At 37.1% G+C, this 23,804-nt stretch overlaps 1 protein-coding gene across 8 annotated transcripts in view; it reads right to left on the bottom strand.

Moving 5' to 3' along the window:
- MLIP (muscular LMNA interacting protein) overlaps nt 1–23,217 on the bottom strand; it is a 384,978-nt gene extending 361,761 nt beyond the window's left edge. For 2 of the 8 annotated variants that reach the window (XR_011974323.1, XM_072642487.1), the window contains exon 1: nt 23,059–23,216. Coding sequence is in view for 7 of the 8 variants with exons in the window: in XM_072642487.1 (XP_072498588.1) it covers nt 23,059–23,121 (63 nt within the window). In the remaining variant the exon portion in view is untranslated. Of the gene's footprint in view, nt 1–23,058 lie in introns of all 8 variants that reach the window. The other 6 variants (XM_072642491.1, XM_072642493.1, XM_072642489.1 and 3 more) reach the window with 4 other exon arrangements.
- Between the last annotated feature and the right edge of the window lie 587 nt (nt 23,218–23,804).

The raw sequence follows: 23,804 nt of genomic DNA, 5'->3' as shown, positions 1-23,804 counted from the left end.
TATCCATATCAACTATAAAATGGTAAATTTAGTCATTGAAGACAAAAATAAAGAAGCTAAAACAGAAGCATAGAGTGTGGCATCACTGCTCTCCTGGAAAGCAAAGTAGAAGGAAAACTTCCAATGATTGGAGGAAGTTAAGTCAAATGATACTTATGACGCCCATTGGCAGATCTTCACTGTGTCCGAATGCCCAAGGACTGGCAGAAGAAAAGCAGCCTAGGCAGTCCACAAGAAGGAGTTCAGGAATAATGTTAATTACAAGGCAAATCACAAAAGTTTCCTTTCTCACCTGGGACACTGAACTGGATTAGACATGCAAAGAAAATGCTGCAGAAACAGGAAAGCTGGTAAACAAAGAGATGTGTAAGAGATTTGCTTTTACTTCATGTTCGCTATGAAGATTATCTTATTAAGTTTACATCATGTTACTAAATAATCAAGTGTCCAAATCACTAATAAACAGATCCCATTTTTGTACTAAGTTATGACTCTTAAAAATAGATAGTCATTCTGCTAACAGTACAGTGGTTGAGCTAGAGTCAAAGTATATTGTATAACTTTGGCCTTGCCTCCTCCAGAAAAAGTCCATTCTTGCTGAAACTTGCTACTGCTGCCTCTAAGCATGGATATATGAACATCAGGAATAGTCACTGAGCAATGAAGTTTAACCCTCAAAATTCTGAAGCTATACCCAGTCAACCAATTAGCAAGCATTCATTATGGGTTTACTATGGGTTTCCAGGAACAGTTCTTGGTACTCAGGACACAAAACAATCATCACATAAGTGATAGATTCAAGTTTTCCTCATAGACAACTTCCTTGTTTTCTAATTGTTTTGCCTCTCTAGCCAGTAGTGCACTTGGCTCATGAAGGAAATATAATGAGAAAGATAGAGAATATAGAAACGCCATCTAATAATACAAAGAGCACTGGGCCTGAGAGTCAAGAGATCTGGGCTCCAGTCCTAGTTCACCATTAAGGAACTGTGTGACCTTAAGCAATTCCACCTAACCTCTTGAAAGGACTTCAGTTCCCACATCTGTAAAAAGAGGGGGTATGAGTAGACTATATAAGTCAACCATGCCACTTCCCAACATTGAAGTCAACATTGCTACTGGCTGTCTAGTTGCCAACTGCTCTTTAGGGCTGATTGAAAGTCCTTTGTATAATTGGAGTTGCTAGCCTCTGAGTTGGGACTATCTTATTTTTAAATTCTCTTGAGCAGGGAGTGACTGACAGCCTTCTAGAGTTACTGCCTGGCTTTGGGCTAAAGGTATCTAACATTTCAGCATAGCCAAAGAGTTCAGTAAGCAACAGACCATCACATAAAAAACATAGCATACAAATACATCTGCTGTTTCATTTTTATGTAATCCTTATACAACCCCTTCCTTTATCATCATTTTAGGAAGGAAAAAAAGGGGGAATTCAGAGAGATTAACAGATATGGAAGCAGGAATAAAAAAGTTTTCCTACTTTCCATCTAATAGCTCATTCACTCAGATAAGCCAACCTTAGCGACCCTTGTGTTTCTCAATATGATTTTGTGCTATGAGACCAAGCACGCACCTTGTTCCTCATTTGAAACTGATATCATGGCCAAGAAAGCAGCCAGGAGGTGTGGGTGGATACAGGACTGGGCCTGGAGTCAGGAAGACTTACATTCCTGAGCTCAAGTCTGGTCTCAGACACTTACTAACTGTATGACCCTGGGCAAGTCATTTCACCTTGTTTGCCTCAGTTCTTTATCTGTAAAAGGATCTGGAGGAGGAAAGGACAAACTGCTAAAGTATCTTTGCCAAGAAAACCCCAAATGGGGTCACAGAGTCAGATGCAACTGAAAAATGATTGAACAACAACATGGGAAAGAAAGATATATACTGGAGGAAAATTGCTTTGGCTTCAAAATTCATGCTTAACTTGTACATTTTCTTTTCCTCTAGCAGTCAATGTTGTCATAAAACCAGAGAGGATAGGGAGAGGACAATCACCCACCCTCACACTGTGCCAAATGCAATTCATTTACATTGGCAATCTCTAATACTCAGTCAGATGAGGCTATTACCATGTTTCAGTAAGATCCTACTATTTAACAGGCAATGTATTTATTCTCTTTGGATTGTTTTATTTTTGTTTGTTTGTTTTTAAACGGCAGCTCCCAGCATGGTTTTTAGAGAACAGGGCTTTAAAGTTCATAAAATGTCATCACACAGCGATACTTTTTTCTAAACAAATTTCCCACAAAACAACATGGAAAATCAAAATGAAGCCACTTAAACCTTCTATGTGGGTTTTTGGCAATTAGTGGAAATACTGCTTTTCTATAAAGGTTAGAGAAGTGAATACCAATTTATGTGCATTTTGCTTACAGCATGGCATGGTGAGTAGTATACACTGTGGAAGAGAGTGGTTAAGTGATTTGCCTGTGGTCATATAGCTAGTAAGTGTCAGAGTAGGAATTTTAATCCTGAGTCTTAATCTAGCATCTTATCAAATACAAAATCCTCTAATTGACTTTTAAAGGCCATCACAATCTGACCGCTTCCTACCTTTCCCATCTTCTTCCATTTCCTCTCCTCCTCTTATGCTCAGGGACAATAACCTTCTTGCTCTTACTAATACAGGAGACTCTGTGCTTTTTCATTGTCTGTTCTCCATACCTAGAATGTTCTCCCTTGTCACATCTGCCTCCTGGTTCCCCTGACTTCCTTCAAGAATCAGCTCTCGTCTCACCTTGTTTGAGATCTTTCCTATCACCACTCCCTGCACACTGCTCCTATCTTCAAGCCAAGTTACCTCTCATTTATGCTGTACATAAGGCATACATAGGTACATAAGGCTAGGTGGTACAATGGATAGAGCACTGGAACTGGAATCAGGAAGACTCATCTTCATGAGTTCAAATCTGGCATTGAACTTTTTCTAGCTGGGTGACCCTGGGCAAATCACTTAACCCTGTTTTCCTCAGTTTCCTCATCTATAAAATGAGCTGGAGAATGAAATGGCAGACCACTCCAATGTCTTTGCCAAGAAAACCCCAAATGGGATGGCAGAGTCAGACATACCTCAAAAACAACAGAACTGAATACTGCATATATACATATAGGGTTTTTTTGCTGTTTGTTCACCCCATTGTGAGCTCATTGAGGGCAGGAACCATGTCTTTTGCTCTAATTTGTATCCACATCACTTACGTAGTGCCTAGCACATTGCAAGCGCTTAATAAACATATACTGACAGATGGTCGTCTTTGTGTGTAGCTGTGGTGAGTTGGAAGAATACATCATGGAAAATTAATAAATTGAAGAATTATTAAGTTAGAATACATGAGGAAATAACAGTGTGTATGTTAAAGTTCTCTCAGTCAGTTTTTTCTCAGTTGTGTTCAACTTTTCATGACCCCATTTGGGGTTTTCTTGGCAAAGGTACTAAAGTGCTTTGCCATTTCCTTCTCTAGCACATTTTACAGTTGGGGAAACTGAGGCAAGCAGGATTAAGTGACTTGTTATAGGTCGCAGAGCTAACAAGTGTCTAAGTGTCAGATTTGAACTCCTGACTGCAGGCCCAGTTCTCACTGTGGCATCTAATTTTGCTCAAAGGCCTCTAGTATAAATGTATTTGTTATGCCATGCTACCTTTCCCCACCACCACCTCAGCTGAGAAGGAAATTTGCTGTACGTATTTTATTTTAAACTTCTTAATTAAATTAAACTACAAAGTAGCTGGAGCCACCTAAGTTTTTCTTCAAAGGCATACTAACTTTTAATGGAGTTCTAATGTAACAGCAGAGGATTTCTCACATCATGGTCACTTAAGATCTACTCTTTGGTAGAACATCAAATGAATGGGCAAATGGAACTTATAATGATTTATCAGGAAAGAAACACTTCCCATAGTGAATAAAGCAAATCTGCATTTTTCAGAAATCCTGCCTGTGGTAAAAAATGGATGAAACATTTCATCAAGGGATAAAAAGTTTAAAAAAATATTTTGAAAGCCAAAATATGCACTTTCTCTTATCCTTCCGCATATGGATATGGCCTACAATTTAGACTATGTCTCTTCTCCTCATTGCAGACAAGTCCAAGCAGATGGCATCAAGGCCTGAGGTCTAAGAATCCTTGGAAACATATACCTACTTAATTATGCTGTTGACAAGATAATTGTTTTAATAAAATCACGTTAGGAAAACAAAGTTTAAACTCCAGTCCACCTCTTTACCAGGTTTCTGAGAAAACTGATGATATAGAGATATAGATACAGACATATAATATAGATATGTAAATAGATATGTATAGATCTATACACATGTGTATAGACATATATAATATGTATATGTAGTACAGAATATTCCCAAAATGGAAATTATATCCTGGAAAGAGGAGGTTTCCTAATGTTCTTTTATGAACACCCTAATACCATTTTGTAATCCATGTCAGGAGTCACAGATTTTTCTATGTCTGAATTAGTTTGGAAGTTGGGGGTAAGAGAGGGGATTTTATTCATATTTCAGAGAAGCTCCATAGTACTGGATTACTCACCTGAGCTGTCACACTTAATAGAAATCTGAAGATAAAATTTTGCATTTGTCAGAGTAAAATTAAACCCGATTGCTTCTCTCCGTTGCTTCTGCTTTTGCTTCTAAGGTCATATGACAACTATCAGACAGAAAATATAGCTTAAAAATACCAGAGGTTTTGACAAGACTGTTCTTTTTTAAGTGATGTGAAAATTATCAGCTGGATACACTTCATCTGCTTCCAAATGGAAAGTCAACATAAGTTACCAAAATGTATTTCTCTATTTAAAAGAAAGTTGTATTTTATGGGAGTTTTAGTGAATTTAGAAGAAAGCAAGCAAAGGTATTACTCATAGTTCAAAGTACTATTACTTGATTTCCGTATGCTGAATTTAGTGTTTCCTGTGACAAAGAGTAATAAAGGACCCTGGAGGTAAACATTTAGATTATTGAATCAAAATAGAGAAGCAGCATTGTCTAGGGGAAAAGACCCTGTCTCAAAGCCAGAAAAACCTTAGTTTGAACCTAGGTGACTGTGGGCAAGTCACTTAACTTCTCAGTGCCATAGGAAACTGTTGATCTGCATTGATAGGAAGATAACTCCTTACCAGGTGTTTCCCACACCAATAAAATCATAAATTTTTTCCAAAAGAAGGAAATTCATGATAAAAGTTAGATTTATATAGCTCTTAATGGTTTAAAAAACATAATTACAAACATCTCATTTTATTTCTACAACAATTTTGTAAGGTAGGTGCTATTATACTCCCCATTTTGCAGATGAGGAAACTGAAACAGAGGTTAAATGACTTTCCCAGAAACATGTGGCTAGCAAAGATCTGAAGTCAAATTTTAACTGAGGCTTTCCATATGTTAAGTCCTGAGTCATATCTGTACTGGTCCTGTGATTTCATTGAGGTGTGTGTGAATGTTTGCATGCATGTATGTATGTGTATGTGTGTATGTGTGTGTGTATAAAAGTAAACACAAAATAAGCATTTGGTCACAGTGCAGAGGAAATCAGATCAATTTGAAGAAATAAACTGTTATTCAAAAGCATTAAATTTATTAAAATTATAGCGTATTCTAGGTCACATTCTAAATTCTTGACTTAATATTAAAAGTAGAACTGTGCATAAGAGCTTCAGTAAGGATGACGTCCTAGATTGTTTTTACCTCTAAGTTTATGAAAACCCTGCCAGTGTATCAGATTGCAGGTTGCACCAAATGGGGAGATGAGCTCCCAGGATCACCCGCATCTTCCCAGTTTTTTAATTCTTCCCACCTACTTACCACACTTTGATACCTAACAAAGTAAAATATAATTATTCTTGAACCTTTTGAACTGTCAGTGGCCTGTTCTTCTAGTCTTTAACTATTCCTCTTATTTGAAAGAAACAAACTCATTAAATTTCCTTCTCTATCCTAATACAGCCTGGGTGTGGCACTGATCCCACCCACCCATAAAGTATAGTCACCCCTTTTTCTGTTTCTCTAGAAAGCTCATTCAACCTCAACCTGCCTTCACCAGCAGGTCTGGATATTTTTTTTAGAGTGAAGCGACTGGCTATGGGCATAATCATGTGGTTACAACTCACTATTCTCTCTTTTGGGGTCCCAGAGGTAAACCTGCTTTGGGGGACTGTTCATTCCTACTGCTTTCTATTGTAGTTCTCAAGACCCCTCTGGGATACTTCCTACAGAATTATTCACCATGACACCATTAAACCTTAAATATTTACTAAATGATAAGGCAAAATCAGTAATAATCAAAATATTTAATTAATAGAAAACAAAAACAGAAATTGTCATGACTTTTATTCAATAGAAGGCAAAAACAAGAATAAGCTAAGTATCCCAGTCCACTCAAAAACCTGGGTCACACTCCACCAACAATGCATGCAACATCCTTGAAGAGTGACTACACACTTATAGAAATCTAGCAGGTAACCATATGAGTGTGATGCAGATACAAATGCTGCCTAAGGTTAAGAGTTGCTTTTCCATTACTTTGTGAAGCCCTTAATTTATTCTATAATCTGAGGGTCCCTTAAAGTCCTTCCCTACTTATTTTGAACCTATACCAAAAGAATTGCTTTTGTGTCCTTTATCCTGTGTTCCCCAGGTCCTTTAATTTTAACTGGTATGCTCCTGCCTTGTCCTTAAATCCTTAAACCATAAATAATTTTCTTTGTCTCCCTCATCCTATGTCATCCTGTCCTGTCTTTAATCTTTAACCTAATACCCTAAAGCTACATCATCATTCTGAAACCTCCTCAAATATTGGGGTCTCACTTAGCTTTCTTGCTAAGGACTCTTGTGATGGTTTTTCACGTAACATAAAAAGCTTCTTTTGGCTAAAAGAGAAGGTCTAAGTGAATTCTTTCACACCTGAACCAGCTCTCCCTACCCTAAACCTCATCAAGTAGAAAAAACTATGGTCCTGGGGCAACTTACAACTCTGAACTTTAAGCCCTAATGTCTTTGGTCTTTTCAGGAACTATCTGCATCACATGAAGTTTTCTCTGTTAATTGTTTCCCTTCTGGTCCCCAACACTCTCCCACTAGACAAAACCACTTCTCTTCTGTTTTCAAGTTGAGGCAATGACAAGGCGCTTTTAGCTTATAACCACCCTTAATAGGGTGCTGGAAAAGTGTTTTGCTGTTTTAGAAAACAGATATACAGATTAGATAGATAATATTGTACTTATTCAATTACAAGCAGTTCCTTGAGAACTGCAGAACTCCTGAGGCTGGCTCTGGGATCAAAACAAACAAGCTCATCCAGTTCTTCACTGAACAAGATTTAATTTTCTCCAATTAGTTTTTAATAAAGCAAAGCTTCTTTTCCACAGTTCTTAGTGAATTCCATCAGATTTAGTAAAGTGTTGATTAGTTTAGTAGACTTTCTTTTCTGCCTTCTCTTCTCTGTCTAGAGACAGCTAGGTGGTAAAATGGATAGAATGGTGGGCATTGGGTAAGAGACACCTATGCTCAAATCTAGCCTCAAATACTTACTAGCTGTGGCACTCTGGGAAAGTCATTCAAGGTGCGTTTGCTAAAGTGTCCTGAGAAAATAATAGTACCTGTCACTCAAGGTTGTTGTGAGGATTAAATGAGATAATATTTGTAAAGTTCTTGTTAGCAATTTTTTTATAATAAGGAATGCCCCACTGGGTGGGAGGTATATACTTGGAAAGGAAGACATTGTAAAAACAAATTTAAAATTAATAATGAGGAACCCAGAACTGAACATTCTGAATGAGTCCTAACCAAGACAGTGCTGCTATTGCTCAATCATTTTTTAGTCATTTCTGACTCTTCATGATCCCATTTGGGGGTTTTTTGGTCAAAGAAACTGAAGTAGTTTACCATTTCCTTCTCCAGCTCATTTTGCAGATGAGGAAACTGAGGCAAACAGGGTTACACAGTTAATAAGTGTTAATAAGATGAATCTCCTGATTCCAGGTCCAGCACTCTCTCCACTGTGCCACCTAGCTGCTCCATAGGCATAGTACAACAGCACTATCTCCTTCATTCTGGACATGATAGTTCAAACAGAAAGATAAGCACACTCCCCTTCCTGACTTGACATGGGTTTAGACCAGTATCTTGGTCCAGAAAGCTCAATATATATTTATTCTAAGCAAAAGACCCAGTCTTCCCCAGATACAAAGTTAATTGTGATAATCACCACTCTCCAAAGTAAGATCAACAAGAAGAAAAGAAGGAAGATGACTCTTAAATAAATTTGCAAATTATGTAAGTTTTATAAATTTACACAAAAAGACACTATAATAGCTCTTTGAATTGAATAGGATACCAAATTCAATTCAATAAACCTTTGTTCGCAGTCTTTGTTGTTGTTGTGTTTGTTGTTCATTCTCAGAGAGGACCATGACATCAAGATGATGACATGACTTGAAGCTGACTTTGTTTTGAGTCAAGGAGGGCTGTGCAAGATCACCAGCCTCACTTTCTTCTCCTGAGCCATCTGGGTCCAGTGGCCTGATATTCATCAGGATGACTGGAGATGGCCTAGGATGCAATGGGAGACGTTGGCCCTTTCAGGCTAAGTCTTACCACATTCTCACTTTGAGTAAGATACACCCATTCAATGCATAGGCCTCTTTATGGCAACAAATCAAAACCCCAACCAAACACAAAAAAAGACATTGTGAAATCAAAGTAGAGATAAAATTAAAACAACAATAAAAAAACCTCAACTGAACTGATAAATAAAACTGAGCTAAAAAAATTAACAAAATACAAAATATTAGCTAATATGATCAGAAAACTAGAGGAAAATGAAATTGCTTTATATGCAAGTCATTGATTGTGTCATGTCATGAATGTAAAGACCAAAATCAGATCAAAAACAAGAACAAAAAAAAATTCCTGTCCTCAAAAACTTTATAATTTACCTATAGGGATGCAACATATATACAGGTAAGTAAAAATAAGGTAATTTGAGAAAGAAAAGTTCATTAACAGATAAGGAACAAGGAAGGATTCAATCATGGGGCAGCCCCTGTGTTGATTCTCAATGGCGGAAATGAAGACAGTTATGCAGGCCTGCTAGAGTCAGCTGGACTCCTGAGAGCTTATTATTAAATTTTCAGTTTTAGCATTTGTAGCTCAGAAATCCTCAAACACTACAAATCAGGGGAAGGAAGAGAAAGGGGAAAGGAGGAAAGGAAAAGGAAGAGGAAAGAAGGAATAGTTGGAAGCAAGAGGCAGCTAGAAAGCAAAAAACATACAGAAATTCCCAGATTAAAAGCTAAGCCTTAAGGGACTTACAAGATGGGAATGAGTAAGGTTTTTCCTCTGTAAATGAAAGATATTTCCACAAGCTGCTGAATGTTAAGTACACTAATTTATGCTTATATTCTCTCTTTATTTCAAAAATATCTTATGTTCTGGTAAACAAGAAAACTGTTTCTAAAATCTCTTCTTAAGAGGTGTGCTATGTAGACTCATCAGTCCTTTATAACATGAATTAGTCATTGACTCCCTGCTTTCTGACATATACAAGGTCACTTAGACCTATTTTGAAAATAAGTTGGATAAAACCTGTGTGTGAAGATGAAATCTTCATGGAATAGGCGAGAGGTTTAGGGGAGAACTTTTTTTAAAAGCAAGTGAAACTCCTGTTTGTAAAGCTCCAGGCTATAAAAATACGGGCTGGTAATTAAAGTATAGATAAACTCTAAACATTTTGTAAACAATCTCCTTTTTTTATGAAGGCCATGAAGAAAAGTACAGCCCATAACTTCCCACAGTAATTCTATCAGTAGCATAACAATCTATTTTACCAGTCCCCTGGTGGATGCTGTACTTTGGATAGAATACCTGGCAGTTTACAAACCTTGGAAATGCCTACCATGAGAACACAGAGAATATTTTCCCACCCAGACACCGTGTCGTTATAAATGTCATTTACGAAAGCACAGTTCAGCCTAAAGACCACAATCCATCTCCCCTCCCACGATTTACCGTCACATGGGGATTTGTCAAATAATCAATTCGGACAAAGTGCATCTCTCACACACACCATCAACAGATGCTTCTTTAATTGGCAATGCTTTTTAGGATGACCATAAAGTATTAGGAATGGGATTCACATCCCAGTAAAGAAATCAGGACAACTCCTCACTTTCCTTTCCCTTGATTCCTTCCCCAGAGTTTTTTTAATGTACTCAGATTCCTCATTTTATTCCAAGGAAGCTTAGGAGAAGGGAAGGAAAGATGGAAGATTTTTTTTTTTTGTATAGTTTGGTTTGTTTCTAGCAATTTATATGCTTAAGACATAGAACTACAAAATATAGTGATTTTGTCTCTGTTATCTACTCTGTGTGACTCTATTTGTCTATATGTAGGTCTGTCTATCTATCTGCTTATCTACCACGGATACCTGGTGGGGATGATTCATAATCATGAAAGTAATTTCCCCAGGATGGGACTTATCCATTCCACTCCAGATGGGCAGACCCATCAACTTTGCAATAGGATCACAGTGAAGTGAAAGGCCTGAGGATAAGTGGAAAAGAGATCTGGAAAACTCTCATAGGTCCAGGCATAAAAATCCCGTGAGTCAAGCGTAAAGAAAAATTCATGGGAGAATTAAATTTATTTAGAGCTGTAAAGTACCTTAGAAGCTATCAGTTCTCTGTCCCCTCTCATTTTACAGATGAGCAAAATGAGACAGGGAGAGATTATGTGCCTCTTCCAATTTTACAAAACTGGAAAGTATCTGAAACAAGATGTGAACTCAGGTAATCCAGACTCCAAGTCCAACATGTTATGCATTGTGCCATACTGCCTTTCAATTATGTAATATATGAACATAGAGTCTAGACCTTGATTTCATTAGTACAGGACACTCCAAAGTGGGCAAACTCCCTCTATCAATGCAAGTCAGCACCTTTCCTGAAATTTACAGGCTTAGAGAGGTGTCTAAGGCATTGAGCGATTAAGTAACTTTCCCCTGATCACAACTAGAATCTATGAGAAATGACACTGGAACCCCGGTCTTCTTGGCTTTGAAGCTGACTTGCTATCTTTTAGATAATATTACATTTCTATTTTGAGTTTTTCTCAAGTAGTAAAATTAGAGTATTCTGTTCATATGGAGTCCAATGGATAACCTCTAATCCTGGGTAACCGCCTTCATGATTATGAGTCACGCACTGCCCCCGCACCCCGGGTAAATGATGATAGATAGACAGATAGATGATAGATAGACAGACATAAACAGAAATAGACAGATAGAAACAAATAGAGACAGAATCTTTATATTTTGTAGTAGCAAGTCTAAGTGCCTAGCACAATGCCTTTGTCATACCAGGTGCTTAGTAGACACACGTTGGCTTAAATTAAATTGACTTTATGCCCATGTTCCTAAATTTTAGTCCTTTGAATATGGAAAATAATCAAATCTTCTAAAAAAATTCAGATTATAAATGTCCCAATATATTTTACTGTACTTTCAATTCCTTCCAAAGAACTAGGAAATCATGCCAGCATAGGCCCTGATAGGAACATGGTTTCTGCAGCAGGGAGTGTTGCTCATTACTTTGTACATTTCCACTTAAATGTTCACCATTGTTCCCATTACAGAGCCTTTGTTGTCTCACTGTAAAACAGAAAGAATTCAGTTTAATTCCCAATTATAGAACTGGAAGATTCTATCACATTTTGTCTGGAAAAGCAAGGACATTTTTAATTTAGTCATCAGCAAAACATAATGGAAAATGTCAGCACCTAGATTTTACATAAACAGGCAGTGGTTGGTATCAAAGGAATTCAGTAAGTATAAGATTTAGGATCACAGTCCTCCAGCTGAAAGGGAAAAACAGTTTTCTTGTTCATTCATTCAGACATGTCTAATTCTTCATGACCCCATGGACTATAGCATGCCAGGCCCTTCTATCCTCCACTATCTTCCAAAGTCTGTCAAGCTCATGTTCATTGCTTCCATGACACTCATCTCTCCATTTCATCGTCTGCTATCCCTATCTCCCTTTGCCTTCAAACTTTCCCAACAGTGGAGTCTTTTCCAATGAGTTCTGTCTTTTCATTATGGGGCCAGAGTGTTGAAGTTTCAGTTTCAGTATTTGTCCTTCCAAAGAATAGTCTGAATTAAGTTCTTTAAGTATTGACTGATTTGATCTCCTTGCCATTCAAGAAACTCTCCAAAGTCTTCTCCAGCACTACAATTCAAAAATGTTAACTCTGCAGTGCTCAGCATTCTAGTCCTATATCTATATTGGGCATGTGTACAAACCAGGATCTAGAGAGACTGATTTGCCCAAGGTTACCCAGGTAGTAAGTAACTCATCTAGGGTTGCAAGTACAATATAATTGGTACCTTTGTACCACCTTTGTACCTGTGTAATTGGTACAACTGTGTAATTGGTACAACACCAATAATATTGCAAGTACACCTATTCATAGAATATTTTGAGTTAGATGGAATCTTACAGATCAAAGAATCCAACTTTATTTTACAAATAAGGAAACTGAGGTACAGGGAGGTTAACTGACTTGCCCACAATCACAAAGCTGGTAGATATCTGAGGCAAGATTTGAATTCATATCTAAATCATCATTTCTGTCCTTTCTCTTTTTTTCCCACTGTAAAGAGCAAAATCAAATTACTTTAAATTGCAACATTGTGACATTAAAAAAAACTACATTTATTAATGTTAAAGGAAACCTTTTTAGAGAAAACAGGCACTCTTAATACCCAGGGCCACTTATCATTTCCCAACACGCATAGAGATGGAAAGTTTTGAGTCTAGCCTGGTTCTGACTTAAGGTTACTATATGGAAACTGGAAACACCATCAAAACAACATCCCCATCACCACAGGAATACTATGGCATCAGGATCTGGAAATTGTTGCTACTGGACATGGAAATGGTGCTCCCATGGTAGGTGTCTCCCTTCCCATCACAAATGTCCTCAAGCTCAAATGTTCAGTTGTTTTTCAGTTATGTCTGACTCTCCATGACCCCATTTGGGGTTTTCTTGGCAAAGATATTGAATGATTTGCCATTTCCTTCTCTATCTCATTTTATAGATGAGGAAATTGAGGCAAACAGGGTTAAGTGACTTGTCCAGGGTCACATAGCTTGTAGACTCGATTTGAATTCATGAAGAAGTCTATCTGACCCTGAGCCAGGCATTTTATCTACTGTGCCATCTAGTAGCCCCTCCTCAAGCTACTGTAACACTTATATGATACTTTGTTCCCCTCGATTGCAATTTCTCCCACTCTCCAAAAGTTATCGGGGTCCTAGCTATTTATGTCATTAACTCTACTAATCAAAGTTGTCCTTGATATTTATTTTACCCAATCTTATCTATATACAAATTCATAGGCTCATCAACTGAGAGCTGAAAAAACCATAATAAACAAGTCCAACTGACCAATTTTATAAATAAGGGAAGCGAAGTGACTTATCCAAGGCTACATAGATATCAAGGTCATCTGACTCCAAATGGAGCATTCTTTCATGCAGTGTGCTCTGTTCCAAGAACTATAGTCCCGCTATGAGCTCTCAGCCCTATGTCTGCTTTATGAACGATATTAGAAAAGGGAAATACAGAAACTCTAACTTCCCAGACTGTCTTTGAGATTCCTAACTTGGTTTTGCTGCCTACTGAGCATTGCTAGATTACTGGGAATAGCTCCTGGGACCAGCCATTCATCACACTTTGTACATTTGGGTAATGTCTTTCCTTCAAAAACAGCAGAGCTCTGTAGAAATCTAAGTCCTTATGAGGTATTATATTCAAATAAAAAGATAGGATGCATAAACTGATTTTTTTAAAATACTTAAGGCCTTGATAAATCCATAGCCCTCAGTCTAAAGACAAGAAATATCTGCCTCTTTAGCACTAATGTGTTGACAAATATTTAACAACCAGCTCTCTGAAAAATAAATGTACATAGGATATACTTTGAAGTTTAATCTGAATTATTAACATTTTCTCCACCATTTTCTTTAAGTATATACAATCAACAAAACAATGAATCAAGTCCAAATTTGTTCAATTTGTCTATTTCTCAGGTGGAGATGTTCATACTGAAAATTTGACAATCATCACTTGCAAGCCAGTATGAGCTGGTTCCAGCACACTCGTGAATTGAAGGTACTTATAAAAGGATTAGTCTTAGTAGGTAGAAGAGTTCTCTTCTGCTACTATTTACTCTTTAAGTTTCCTTCAAATCACTGTTTGGGCACCATTTCCTCCATGAGGATTTTCCTCAGCCCCTCAGTTTTTTAGTACTCTCCCTCTTCAGATGACAAGATTACTCTAGATGGTTTGGTGGCACAGTACGTAGAACACTAGACCTGGATTCAGGAAGACCTGAAACATTTACTTAGCTATGTTACCATCAATCAGTCAATAAAGTACCTACTATGTGTCAGGCACTGTGCTAAGCTCTGAGAATATAAAAAGAGTTGAAAGACAGTTTCAACCCTCAAAGGAGCTCACAATCTAATGGGGAAGATGATAAGCAAACAAATACGTACAACAAGCTACATACAGAATGGATAAGAAATAAAAAAGAGAAGGCACTGGAATTAAGAAGAGTTGGGAAAGTTTTCCTTTAGGAGAGATTTTTTTTAGAGATATTTTCTACAAAAAATTCCCGTCCACACCATTTTCTGCTTTCCATTCTAATTTTGGTTGTATTGCTTTTGTTTCTGCAAAAATTTTAATTTCATATGATCAAAATTTTCTATTTTACATTTTATAATGCTCTCTATATCTTATTTCGTCCTAAATTCTTCCCTTATCCATAGATTTGACAGGTAAACTATTCTATACTCTCCTAATTTGCTTATAATATCACCCTTTATGTGTAAATCATGTACCCTTTTTGACCTTATCTTGGTACACATGTGAGATGCTATGATTGAGACTTGAAGAAAACCAGGGAAGCCAGGAGGCAGAGATGAGGAGGGAGAAGACTCTAATCATGGGGGACAACCAGAGAAAGTGTCTGAAGTTAAGAGTGTGAGTGTTTTATACATGAAACAGCCATTGGATGATGATCCAGTGTCATTGGATCACAGCGAACATGTGAACAAGTAAGATATAAGAAGACTGTGAAGGTAGGTAGAGATTAGGTTATGAAGGACTTTGAACCCCAACCAGAAGTTTTTTTTATTCAGTTCTGGAGGCTAGAGGGAGTTTATTAAATGGAAATGAGATGGGAGTGAGTTGAGGTGGTTGGACCTGTACTTTAGAAAAATTATTCTGGTAGAAATTGGATTGGAGTGATGAGAGACTTGAGGCAGGCAGACCCATCAGCAGTCTATTTCAATAGTTCAAGTGTGAAGTGATGAGGACCTACTTCAGGATGGTAGTATTATCAAAGAAGAGAAGGGATATTTGGGAGAGATATTCCATCACTGGCTCTCAAGAAGTGTTGTGGAGAACAAATGAGATAATCTGTATAAAGCATTTTGCAAACCTTAAATCTCTATATAAAAACTAGTTATATAAGTGAGTTATTTTGAGCTATTATTTATTGATATGTTATTGTGATATATAATATTATGATATATAAAATGCACTATCATACAATTGAGCTGTTATGTAAATGAGCTATTTAATTTGTATATGTTCATATACAGTATTGCAATACAATATGGAAACATTCATATTTCCATACTTGCATACATATTCTAATGCACAAATGCATACATTATATTTCTGTGCAGAAGAATGTCAACTCCTTGATAGCAGAGCTCATTCTCTCTTCCTATCCATAGAGCTTAATAAATGAGAATAGGAACTAAGCATTTAGATAGCACCTATTTATGTGCCAGGTGTTGTGCTAAGCACAGGATCCTCACAAAAAATCCTAGTAAGAACTGTTACTACTCTCATTTTACAGCTGGGGAAACTGAGGCAAACAGAGATTAAGCAACTTGCCCAGAGTCACCTAGCTAGTTACTGTCTAAGATCAAATTTGATTATTGGTCCAGTATTTTATTTACTCTGCCACCTAGGTGCCTCTACATTTGTTGAATTGTATTGAATGGCTTCTTTGGATTTCTAGCAAGATAATTTTATTTCACTGCAATTATCCCTGGAGATTGGCAAGAGATGAGAAAACTCTCAAGTCCCCAGGACCAAATTTAAGCAGACCCAAGTTAGACTCTGTCTGAAATTAAATGCAGAGGTCATGGCACCACTGCATTACATATTCCATTCAGCTCAACCCCCCTCGGGCAAACAAGTCTTTGCATTATGCACTGTAATAAGTTTTTCAGTTAACACCAAGCAAAGTCACTCCCAATGAGAACAGAACACTGATCATGCTGACAGGTCACAGGGAAAGACCATATGATTTCCCCTAATTTTCTTTTCATTGGTCTAGAGGAATGGGCAAGGCCAGGCCTACCAAACAAAGAAAACTTCCCTTTAAAATCTCACAGCTACAAACACGTTACAAGTTGACAGGTGAAGAAAGAAAGCAATGAAATGGCCATTAATTGATTACCTGTTATGTTCAGAGTGTGCTGGGAATGTGGAAGGGGAAACAAAGCAGCTGGCATATGGAGGATTTGTATCGGGATTCAATGTCATAGGGATAAATGTAAAGGCTTCCCTGGGGGTTCACACAATCAATTGCACAAGTATAGGATGGAGGGAAATGGCACTGTGGCAATAAAGTGGTTCATCTGAAAAAAGAAGGAACCAGGAAACTGAGAGCTTGATGAGTCAATAGTGGGGCGGGGGGAGATAGTTGATGAAGTGCCCCAAGGTTCTGTTCCTGGCCTTCTATTTAATTTTTTTTCATTGATTTGACTAAAGGCATGGATGGCAAACACATTAAATTTAAAGATGAAGTGAAGTTAGGAGGAATGGTTAACTTGTTGGACAACAAACAAACCATATGAAACTTAAATTCCTAGAAGTCATTTTCTTCCCAGAACCTTAGAAGAGTTCCCTGTACATATCTGGATTTAATCCATGTCTGTTAAATTGTATTGAATTGTTTTCCAACAGTTTTTCGGACACTAGTTCAGCAGTGTCTGATTTTTCATGATCCCATTTGGGGTTTTCTTGTTCAAAATACTAGAGTAGTTTGCCATTTCCTTCTCTAGCTTATTTTATAGATGAGGAAACTGAGGCAAACAGAGTTAAGTGACTTGTCCAGGGTCATACAGTTAGGATGTATCTGTATTGAATTCAGCTGTATATTTTAGAAAATATATTGACAAATTGGAGTATAGGATGGCAATCGATGTAGAGTTAAAAGGTATTTTTGGTCCGCACCTTTGAAGGGAGCACCTGAATGGATGACATCTCAGATATGTTGGAACGACTCATGAGTGAAAAGGTTTAGAACATGTATTACTGAGTGTGATGATTCAGTATCACAATTTCCTTTTAAAAAAGAAGTATCTTTAAATATTGACGAGCAAGAAATTCAGCAAATACTTAAAAATTAGTCAAGTATTTGAAAGATATCACCCACATACCCCATGTGAGTAACAATTTATACTGAGGTGAGTAGTCATGATGTCATTTATTACTTGCTAATATTGTCATATATCTGTATATATTATATGAAATTATATTATTATTTTTATGCAAGACATACATGAGTAACTGTTAGGAGGTGAAAGGGTGAGCTGTATACTAATAAACTCTGCAAACTAGCTTCTCTACTTATTTGCAAAGCTGAACTAATCTTAATCATTTTAGAGAACTTTGCCAACACTGAATATTATGGATACTTCCCATTAATATGATATATATATGATGAGAATCTTCATGATAAAATTTCCTTAGAAGGTATATAATGTTCATTTTAAATAAGTTTCGTTACATTAATTCTCCTACCCCATAGTTTGTTGTTCGTTGTTTTTTTTGGGGGGGGGAGTGTATGTGTATGTGTTGTGTGTGTGTTTTAAAGCAGCAGCAGCAGCAGCAGCAGTAATAGCAGTGCAGTCTGTCAGTCTGTGTTCATCCTTCCTTTTCAAAGAAGACCGTAACATCAGAGAAATAATGACATGACTTGCACTTGACTTTGTTTTGAGTGAGGGAGGGCTATACAAGGTTGCCAGCCTTACTTTCTCCTCCTGAACCATCTGGGTCCAGTGACCTGATATTCATCAGGATGACTGGAGATGACCTAAGAATCAATGGGAGACCTTGACCTTTTCAGGCTGGCCTTTTCAGGTACCCACTTAGAGAGTGGTAACGCCCATTAAGTGAATAAGCCTCTTTAAGAAGTAGTCAGGGAATGGCCCTTTTAATGAGCAAAAGAAAAAAATAAGTAAATCAAACTGGAAGGGAAAGAGAAAACTATTACTATTGATTATCATTCAAAGCCAAGCATTAAGTGGAGCTTGGGCAGGGACCTATTGTTGTCCAGCCTATGGGCTTCAGAGTACACTGGGTTCAGAGCGCTAGCTGGGTCCCTACTCAGGCAGCTCAGTCTACTCATAGTCTATGTTCATCTTCGTTTTCAAAGAAGACCATGACATCAAAGAAATGATGACATGACTTGCACTTTGAGTGAAGAAGGGCTGTACAAGGTCACCAACCTCATTTTCCCCTCCTCAGCCATCTGGGTCCAATGACCAGATATGTATTCCATAGAGTATAAAGACATGTTTTTGGCATCAGGCAGATCTGACATTAGTGGATAGGACATTGGACCAGGAATCAAGAAGTAAATCTCACTTCACGTATTTCCTATGTGACTCTGGGCAAATTGTTTAACCTCTCTGTACCTCACTTTCCTGTTCTATAAAATGAGGGCAATAGAATAGTTCAGTAGCATCAAACTCAAATAGAAATGAGGACCACTAAACTATACATAAAAGCCCTTCTGGTAGCATATTGAGTTAGTTTTAAAATGCAATGTCATTTTATTGGGTTTTTTTGCTGTTCAGACCATGTGATGTTTGGATTCAGACCACTTGAGGACCTAGAGAGTCACACGGCCAGGTTATCTACCCTGCCTAGACTTTTAGCCTTGGAGCCATCTTTGATTCTCTCCTTTCCCTTGCCTTACCTCCATAGTGTCCAACCCTTTTGATTCTATTTCTACAGAACTGCTCTCCAATGGGTTCCCTTGTCTCCACTGAAACTTTTTCACCCCTTTGAGGATCAATTGAGGTGCCACTTTCTATATGAAACCTTTCCTGACTATTCTTCTTCCCCCCCAAAAAAAAATGAAAATGAAAACTGTCTCTCTGGCCTCAAATATCTCCATATACTTCACCCAGATTTTTCCTTTCCACTCAACAACCTTTCTCACAAGGCTACAATCTGGATGTTTCCATTATTCTTCAGAAAATTCTTCATCCTCTAAGACCACTTCAGCCCTAGAATTCACACCACTGAAGTATCTGTCAACCTCTCTGGTCCTTCCTTCTGACTGGATAACTCCTCTCAGAACCAGACCAGCCATCTCTTTATCCTCACCAGACTACGATGTTGATGCCTTCATTAAACCTCCTAACTACAACTTTCCCTTTCAGCCTCTTTTTATATGCCATTTTCCTCATTAGAATGTAAGGTCTTTAAAGATTGGAACTATTTTTTCTGTTTCTTTTTTTGTTTTGGTTTGGATTTGTATTCCCAGTGCTTAGCAGAGTGACAGGTATATAGTAAGCACTTAATAAATGGTTGTTGTCTGACTAACACTCAGTGCACTAGCCTTTATACCACAGTTAATTATATACTTGTCTTTCTCTCCTATCAGACTGCAAACTCTTTAGAAGATCTATGCCCTATATGCCTTGGTATCCCCTTTATCTAGAAGAGTACCTTGTACATAGTAGGTACTTTTGAAATGCTTGATAAGTAGAATGAATGATAACATGCCTTTTCTTTTCCAATTATTATTTTCCATTTTCCTTTGTGCAACTGGACGCATTTGTAAAAATTTCTATTAAAAAGTCTTTCTTCTCAAAGGCACATTTTTCCTGCTGGTATGCCACACAGACCAAGCGCAGTTGATCCACTCATTTCCACTATGGTAGTAATTGATGGAGAGAGCCAAATGATCAGTGCAGCTGTGGTGACCAGCACTCATCAGAAGATGTTCAAAATTAACAACAACACACTGAAGACCATCATATTCATCACATATGGGCAGTGCTACCATCACTCCTCTAACTTGGTCTCACTTTCTTCAACTATTAGAGATCTTAAGGTAATAATTGAAATAAAAGATATAATTTCTTAAGTATTTGATGTCATATGACATAGTATTTAAGGTTAGAAAAGATCTAAGACATTATAAAAAATCATAACCTTATTGATAATAATAACAATGAGCATCTATATAGCATTGTCAGGTTTGAAAGGTGCTGTGTATTATGTCATCTCATTTGACTCACAACAACCCTATAAGGTAAGTGCTATTATCATCCCCTTTTCACAGGTGAGAAGACTAAGGCTGGAAAAGGCTAAACCACTTTCCTAGGATCACACAGCTAGTAATTGTCTACAAGGAAATTTTAATTCAAATCTTCCTGCTTCCAACTCCAGCAATCTTACCCACAGTATTGCTTAGCTCCCTCTAGCTAGAGCTAGAAATTCAATGTCTTCAATCCATATGTGGACAAACTGAGTCCCAAAGAAGATAAGTGGCTTACCCAAAGTCACACAAGTATTGAGTAGCAGGGTGACTCAGGTCACCTGACTCCATATTGAGAATTCTTCCCACCATATGGAAAAAAGAGTGTGGAGATACCAAGAGCTCTTGGTTGTAATATGAACAAATAAAGGTGACCTTGACAAGTCACTTAACTTTGGTGGCCTCAGTTTTCTCATCTTCTAAATGATTGGACTAAATTATTTCTAAGTTGTTTCCATGTCTAACATTAAAAAAAAAAAGAATCCTATTGACTGAAGTACTAATTAAAAAACTAGACCACTCTCTCTGTCAAGAAAAAAAACTACCATTTAGTATGACTTCATCTAACTACATGTAATTCACCATCCAGCAACATGCCTGTCTAGAATACAGCTAATAATCAGAAAATGAACCTAAAAGTTAAATCGGTCAAACCAAAATAGGTGTTACAAAATCCACACACTAACTCCCAGGAAACTCTCCCTTCTTGTCCCATTCAAAGGTAATTTATGTTTATTTAGCACATAATTCTGATTGGTTACCAAATTTGATTTTATTATTTGTTTTTTACGTCTACCAAATATTTTGAAAAGGCAATTAGAAACCAACCAATAAGCATTTATTAAGTACCTACTATGTGCTAGGCACTACATATAGAGATACAAAAATAAACATGACATGGTCCTTGGTCTCAAGGAGTTTCCCTTCTATCAGAGACACCAGACACATATATAAGTATATAAAGGATTAATACCAGGTAGTTTAGGGGATAGAGGAGGGCAACAAAGAGAAATAATAAGGAAAGAGAATGCTTGAGAAAGAGGGAGAGAGATAGGTGATTGTAATCATGCATGCTGATGACAAAGAAAACTGATACTTGACGTTAAGGGAAGAAATAGAAAAATAATATAAAGAAACTGAAAATAAGCCAGTAATTTGTGATCATTATAGTGAAAACAGGCCTATATACCTCAGTAGATCCTAATGGCATCACTCTGGCATACCATAATGCTTGTATGACCTTGGGCAAGTCATTTACCTTTCTTGTCCTTAGTTTTCCTATCTGTAAAATGAGTTTGCACTAAATGACTTCTAATGGTCCCTTACAGCTCTCAGTCTGTGGACCTATGATGCTTATGACTAATTAGGAAAAGGCTTAATGATAGTCAATATTTGACTGTAAACTTCTCAGGGCAGGAATTGCATTATGTTTCATCTGTGTGTCCTCAGCACCTTAAAGCTTGCTGAATTTGGAGTCAGAGTACTTGGATTCAAATCTTTTTTCAGTGTGAATTTGGGCAAGTCACTTAACCTCTCTCAACATTTTCTTCATCTATAAAATAAAGGGATAGAATTAAATTGACCTTTAAGGTCTCTAATCTATAATTCTATTATTTGAAATTGCTTGAATTTGAATATAAATGTACATTAAGATACATGTTATATATTATATTTTAGAAAGATATTTCTCCAAAATGGTTCAAAATAAAAAAAATACATTCATGACTGAAAGGGGAAAATTTCGGTAAAAAAAAAAAGCTGTTCAGAAAAAAAACTCATCCTCTAAAAATTCCAAGTAATCAAGGTCCGATTGCCATGAACATATATTTACATCCCACCATATGGATGCCTATTATTATTAATTTACCTCTTCCTCAGACTTGCTTTCCCAATGTTTATATTATAGTTCCCACTTTGAATTCTCCATGAGCTTACAGATAAAAAACAAAAGCAAGCTGAAAGAAATACATCAGTAATCTGAAACACACTTCAACTCAAAATCCCGTATGTTTTAGATGGGAATCAATGCTAGTGACTGTCATAAGTCCTTGACATTTCATTTCTGAGTCTTCAGGACAAAAAAAATAGGCATATTCCATCACAACAAGAAAGAAATAATCTTTGTGGAAGCAAGCTCTAGATCTTGCCTAGAAATTCTTTAACTTGAAAAATGAATATCATATCCATATATTTTCCATGAATTGCTTCCAACTTTCCCCAGATACCTGACTATGAAATCATTTTGAGTTTAATGCCATCATGGTATGCATGTAAAATAAGCTTCCAAGACCTGGATTAAAGTTCACTATGCAAACTCAGCAAAAGATGAACTTTGATAATGGACTTTGATTATAAGATTATCAAGACACACATTTCACAAAACTAGTTTTGCTCACTTTTTTTGTGGAAACTTCAATAATAATGCTATTATAATTCTTTTTGACAAAGCTCACCAAAATCATACTAACTTCAAGGTCACTGGCTAGTCAAACAAAATAAAATAAAAAACCAAACATGGAAACAGAGGCAAACTAATAAATTTTTTCTAGGCTATAACAACTGTCTTCATGTCATTCTTTTGACGAGTTTACAATCATTTTCCAGTTAAACTTCTAGAAGTCTTACCGTCAATTTCTCCTTTAAGTTCTTGTTTATAGAATCTGTTTTTTCATGATTGCCCAGATCCATGGAGAGAGAGAGAGAGAGAGAGAGAGAGAGAGAGAGAGAGAGAGAGAGAGAGAGAGAGAGAGATTGATTCAGAACCCAGGCAGAAATGATTTAATGTGCCTACATGGTAGATGTTGCAGGACATTTCAAGTTGTCAGACAGTCCACTATCAGAAAGCCCTGGCGATAATTTCTGGTTAGCTAGTGTTTCCATTTATAGATGTACAAACCTCACAAACAGTACACTGAAGAAAAGTCATGCAGCTGGCCTTAGATAATAAATGTCATTTGGTATCAAAGCCAACTCTCCAGTAGGGGAAGTTTTCTAACAGGTTAAGTTACCTAACCCAAGGAAGAGAGATTTTCTTCTAGTGATAACCATGACTACCAAAGAGATCATAAATAGTAGAGAGCTGAGATAATAGAACTGACTACAGAATACACATGAAACAATTAGGAGGGCAGAAGTAATTGACATATACTAAATGTGGCAAGTAGGTGGCACAGTGGATAGAGTGCTGGACCTAGAGTCAGGGAGATCTGTCAGACACTTACTAGCTATGTGATCCTGGGCAAGTCATTTAGTCCTATTTGCCTCAGTTTCCTCATCTGTAAAATGAACTGGAGAAGATGACAAACCACTCCAGTATTTTTGCCAAGAAAGCCCAAATAGGGTCAAGAAGAACCAAAGACAACTAAAAAAAA

This window comes from Notamacropus eugenii, chromosome 2 (genome assembly GCF_028372415.1).
Source record: "Notamacropus eugenii isolate mMacEug1 chromosome 2, mMacEug1.pri_v2, whole genome shotgun sequence".
NCBI classification, from domain to species: domain Eukaryota; kingdom Metazoa; phylum Chordata; class Mammalia; order Diprotodontia; family Macropodidae; genus Notamacropus; species Notamacropus eugenii.
The sequence above is the reverse complement of the archived record's forward strand: the minus strand, read 5'-3'. Positions and strand labels throughout refer to the sequence as shown.